Source organism: Malurus melanocephalus, unplaced genomic scaffold (genome assembly GCF_030028575.1).
Source record: "Malurus melanocephalus ecotype Western Australia unplaced genomic scaffold, MMel_1.1 scaffold_403, whole genome shotgun sequence".
In the NCBI taxonomy this organism is placed as follows: Eukaryota; Metazoa; Chordata; class Aves; order Passeriformes; family Maluridae; genus Malurus; species Malurus melanocephalus.
Genome location: NW_026623635.1, coordinates 661,203 through 666,365, shown reverse-complemented (window position 1 = coordinate 666,365; position 5,163 = coordinate 661,203). Strand labels below are relative to the sequence as shown.

Below are 5,163 nucleotides of genomic sequence, written 5' to 3'. Positions count from 1 at the left end.
AGGAGAAGTTGCCGAAATTCTGGTGCAGACCGCGAACAGTTATTTTTACCTGTGCTGATGATATCGTCATCACCTCGGAGTCGAAGCYYGAGGYGCAGCAGGGCCGATTCTCCATCCGGGACAACCGCACACACCGGGCATTCACGGTGACTGTGGAGCGTCTGGCCAAGGAGGATGCGGGCACCTTCCGGTGTGGAGTGCGAACGGGAATGCTTCRATTTGATWACAGTGCTGATGTGGAGGTGATCGTGGACCAAGGTCAGTCCTTATGCGTTGTGAGTCCCTCAGTTGAAGTCTGGATGTGTCCCCCTCCAGGTGCTGGAAACAGGGGCTGCAGTGGGAACAATCTGGAGGCGGTGGGTGCCCATACAGGTGGGACAGCCCCAGGATTTGTCACCAGAGTGCAGCAAGTGCCACCATCACTCATTCCCCTTTCCCAATTCTGACCAGAGCCCCTTTTTTGGCACCACAGGATCACCCGCCTCCATTACTGATGTGCACTGTCCTCTCTGTTTCTCAGTTCATTAGCTCTTGCTGGCCCCATCTGTGCTCTGCTTTCCTTTCTGTGTAACACTGGGGAGTTCCTCACCCCACTGTGCTGCCCCATTACCTATTGGGACAGGCAATGCCTCTAGGCACTAGACCTTGGACTTGGGGAACATCTCTCTCATTGCCTTGCCAGGGATCAGCCCCTATATAAATATGGGGAGTTGTTATGTTGATCCTAAACTGGGCACGGGGTGCCCAGTCCCGATATTTTCAGGGTGAACTCTGTTTTGTGCACGTTTTGGGGGTGCTGAGACTGTGAAAATCCTCATGGGTAAGGAAAGGATCTTACAGCTCTCCCATCTCAAGATCTGTCCTCTGGATGCGGCAGAGGGGACCCAGCTTCTCCTGCTGTGATGGTAAATGGGTCACTTCTGASTCACTGCAGAACCCACAGGGTTTTCCCCTGCTGAGATCAAACAAGCCTCTCGTCTTTTTGTTACAGCTTCTTCCACCTCCCCACCATTGAACTTCACCACCACCAACACCACGTCCCCTGATCTCCCTCTCTCTGTAACAGGCCACACACAGACAATTCCCCAKGGGGAAACTCTGCAATCAACACCAAATCCCTCCACCCATCAACCGTGAGTAGCAGCTCCTGCTGACACCAGCCACTTCCCTTCATGAGCTCTCTTTGGTGAACATGAAGCCCTCCTGCTTTTGCCTTTAGAGACCACTCCACATAGAAAAATTCCTCCTCGTGAGGGTGGTGAGGCCCTGGCACAGGTTGCCCAGAGACGTTGTGGATGCCCTGTCCCTGGAAATGTTCAAGGATAGGCTGGATGGGGCTCAGAGCAACCTGGCCTAGTGGAAAATGTCCCTCCCCATAGCAGAGGGTTGGAATGGATGATCTTTAAGGTCTCCTGTGACCCAAACTACTTTCTAACTCTGTGACAGTAATTCCAGTTTCTCTGGTTGTGTGGCCCCAGCAAAGCCCTGCTTTCCCCCCATCCATCTTGCAGCTTAAGCAAGACATGAGTTACTGTAATGGGAGAAGTTCCTGCGTGCAACACTGACCCATTTCCTTCCCCAAAATTCAGTGAGACTGCTCGTGGGAAGCCAAGTGCTGCCCAGTGTGCTGTTTGTAGTCACACACAGCCCAGCAGAGATAGGTGAAGTGTGAAACCAGAATGTTCAATCTTGCCCTCTTCTTTCCTGCCTGTGGAGGGTGATGCCAGCAGCAGACAAAGCTGAGGCTCCCCATCAGCACACTCAAGGGTGTACTGGTCCACTCACCTTGCCTGCTTGCCCATTACAAGGTTAACAAAGAGTGGGGTTAAACCAGAGGAAAATTTGATGCAGGAGCCCATCCTTAAACCACATCATCTCTCAGACACAAACATCATTTTGCTTCTGCAGTTTTTGKTTTGCTTTGCTCCATGCCCAGCTGGCAGCCTGACCATCCCAGGGCAAGCCCTGCCACCCMCAGCTGTTCCCTGTGTCACCCACTGCTGCTTCCCACAACCCTGCTCCGTGCTGGTTGCTCCGTGCTGGTTCATCCTGAGAAGCGTGACAGCAAAAACTCTTTTTTTTCTTGCAGCTTGAATGTGGTTGAGCACATCCTCACTCCAGCCATCATCGTRGCTCTCCTTTTGCTTGCAGTGGCTGCTGGTGTTCTGGTAATACTCTCCAGGAAGAGGAAGAAGGGTGAGTCAAGTTGTCAGTGCCACACACATTTGGTTTCTGTACCAGAGCCTGCTCTGCTTCATTTATTTTTCCCTCTATATTTATTTTTTCTCCTGCATTCCCTTCCTGATCCATTCAATTGCTGAGTTCATTGTTGAGACCTCCACCAAGGAGGACTCCTTCCCCCAACAGTGGGACCATCCCCTGGGTGTTGCCCCATGGGAGCAGGGAATGACAGCCTTTGGGGTGGGTGCAGCATGGCACAGATCCTGTTTCAGTTTGGGCACCATCAGCTTCTCCAAACGGGCTCACTTGCATGGGTCAAGCTTACATTAGGCTTGATGCAAAGTTTAAGGCCAGTTTGAAGGATGGGGTGGGACAGAAAGGTACGTCGCCTGCTGGCAGGTGGGGTCTGCCTTTTTTTGAAGAGCTGCTCCAGTTTAAATAGCTTAGAGAGTGACAGGTTTCTGTCCTGGTTTATGGCAAGATTTGCAGTCGTGGTGCAGTTTCTCAATAAGTTTCTTTTCCTGTTTTCACTCATGTCCAACCACATCCATCTTTCATCCAGTCCTCTCCGGAGCAGCCATAGAAATGGACAGGACTCGCAGCGTGCCACCTACAGTAAGGAAAACCTCMTGAAGTCTTGGGATTCTGTGCCCCAAGTTGACATGGAAAGGGGAAGTGTTGTACCCTGAGCTGCCAGAGCTGCTGCTTTCAGCCAGGTTCAAGGCACTTCAGACTGGGAGGGATCCTTTGGGCTCTGTTCACCAACAGAAAGACACAACCAGGGACTTTGTGTGACTATCACAGAGTGCTCCTGAGATGGGAATTTAGGATTGAGTTGAGAGGTTTCTCCCCAGGCCTCTCCAAGCATGGGAGCTGCTTCTCTGGGTGAAACAGCATTGGGAACCTGCAGCAAAGCACATCTGGGCTGTTTGCAGGATGGTTGCTCTTTGCACAGTGCTTGGGAAGTGTTTTCTGATGGTTTCTACCCGTTTTAGAGGAGGGCCTGGTGTCACCAACTAGAATTCCCCTGGGGGCTGTTAAGCCAGCCCTTGCTTCAGTTTTATTTGCACCCAGTGCTCCTGCAGCCGTCTCAGCACCCATCAGGACAGGCACAAGATGGGAGATACTGCCACCCCTGTGGATGCAGGCAGGGAGTGGCAGCAGGGTTAAAACTCATCCCTCTCTGCAGGGACAAGATGCCTTGAACTATGCAGACATAAACCATGACACGGGCATGGCCAAGAGCCCCTACAGCAATGCTGAGGCTCTCCGCCACCCACAAACCCCCTCGATGGAGTACATGGAGGTCAGGCAGAGTGCTAAGGTAGGAGAAYGCCAAGCACTGCCAAGCTGGAGGTGGTGGGAGGAAAAGCTGGGGTGGGTGAGTGACAGAATGGGCAGTGGGATGGGTTGGGTGGGGAAGGAGAGGGCTACAAAGGGATGTGCCAAACTGGGGTGTGAGTGACCCGGGCTAATGTGGGCTCCCTCTCTGGTACCTGTGGCTGCTCCTGGGTGTCTAAAGCAGCCCAGAGAGATTCCAGCAGACAGTGTTTCTCCAGAATACCCCCACAAAGGATGTTTCTTGTTTATCCYCCTCCTTTCCCAGCCTTTGGAAGAGGAAACAGAGGCGTTTTATGCCAAGGTGCAGAAGCCTGTGCCACAGCAGGAGCAAATCTACAGCAACGTGGCCTCAGCTGCACAGCCCAGTGAAGAGCTCTACAGCACAGTGTGGGGGAGTTGAGCCAGCAGCCAGCCCCACGGGCTGCTCCTGCTGCTGGCAGCACCAGCAGGACCTGCACAGAGGACATGGGGTTGGTGTTCTGCTCTCCCAAGGCTTGGATCTTTCTTTGAAGCAATGTCAGGGATGATGAGGTTGTGTGGATGCATGGAGCGGGGTGAGGATAAAATCACCCCTTTGCATTTGGAGTTCTCATCCATAGAGCACTGGTGCTGAGAATAAAACTCTCCCCCTTGAAGTGGGGCCCTATAACTCTTTKCAGCCAGGCTGGTTTCAGGGCAGGGATGCTGATTTACACCAGAGCCAGGGAGAGGCTGAGRAKGGAGCTTCTCATYCWSWMSMSWSAMMKGARRKKRKRKTSWAGTSRGAKKSRAKYYMKTMWCYYMRSYMASRWRWSAMRKGACARGRSRARRSRRMMYMRMSTYRWGYYRKKSSAGKKYWRKWTKRKATRKKASWKWARWKRWMWTSWCYWMAMSRRMWGKGMWGYSMWGSMMYGGRMYGSKSWGSKGARKGRWRKRRTSRMRWYMCMWKSMYKGGWYKRRWMKRMWKGWMKWKKWRRYRYKKKRSKWSRKGRYWWRSTKRWGKSSTKGSSYWGKSYKGGKTKAWGGATGGACTTGATGTTCTTAGAGCTCTTTTGCAACCCAAAGGATTCTATGKAGGGAGCTTTTTGCTRCTGGTGTGGAGTTGCTGAAGCAATYTTCAAGCTCTCAGCTCTTCAGGCAGAGACCAAATTGTTCCTGTAAAAGGGGAAGTCCTCCTGGAGTTCAGCAGGCTGCTAAGAGTCCTTCTGCATCCTGGGAAGCCCCCTTATCAAAACCTCTTCCTCTTAAAACCCTCAGGGTCTTGAGGCTGCGGTGTTCCCTCAGCTTTATCAGCAGAATCTGTCCACAGAGCTCACAGGAGATCACGGAACTCCCTGGCTATCACCAACCAGCCACTCCTTCCTATTTCCTCTGCTGAATACTTTCCCCCCCAGCAGCTTTTACAGGGGAAAGTCTGASAGAGCTGGGGGTGTTCAGCCTGGAGAAGGCTCCAGGGAGATCTCAGAGCCCCTTCCAGTGCCTAAGGGGGCTTCAGGAGAGCTGGAGAGGGACTTAGAGCAAGCACCTGGAGTGCCAGGACAAGGGGGGATGGCTCCACACTGCCAGAGGGCAGGGATGGATGGGATATTGGGCAGGAATTGCTCCCTGTGATGGTGGTGAGCTTCACCAGAGGGTGCCCAGAGAAGCTGYGGCTGCCCYTGG

At 53.0% G+C, this 5,163-nt stretch overlaps 1 protein-coding gene across 1 annotated transcript in view; it reads left to right on the top strand.

Annotated features, from left to right (window-relative positions):
* LOC130581332 (CMRF35-like molecule 6) overlaps window positions 1-4,171 on the top strand; it is a 5,978-nt gene extending 1,807 nt beyond the window's left edge. The window contains exons 3-7 of the mRNA XM_057379372.1: window positions 1,067-1,133; window positions 2,090-2,196; window positions 2,744-2,796; window positions 3,371-3,505; window positions 3,788-4,171. Of these exons, the coding sequence (XP_057235355.1) occupies window positions 1,067-1,133; window positions 2,090-2,196; window positions 2,744-2,796; window positions 3,371-3,505; window positions 3,788-3,922 (497 nt within the window). The 3' untranslated portion in view covers window positions 3,923-4,171. The remainder of the gene's footprint in view (window positions 1-1,066; window positions 1,134-2,089; window positions 2,197-2,743; window positions 2,797-3,370; window positions 3,506-3,787) is intronic.
* Window positions 4,172-5,163: the final 992 nt, after the last annotated feature.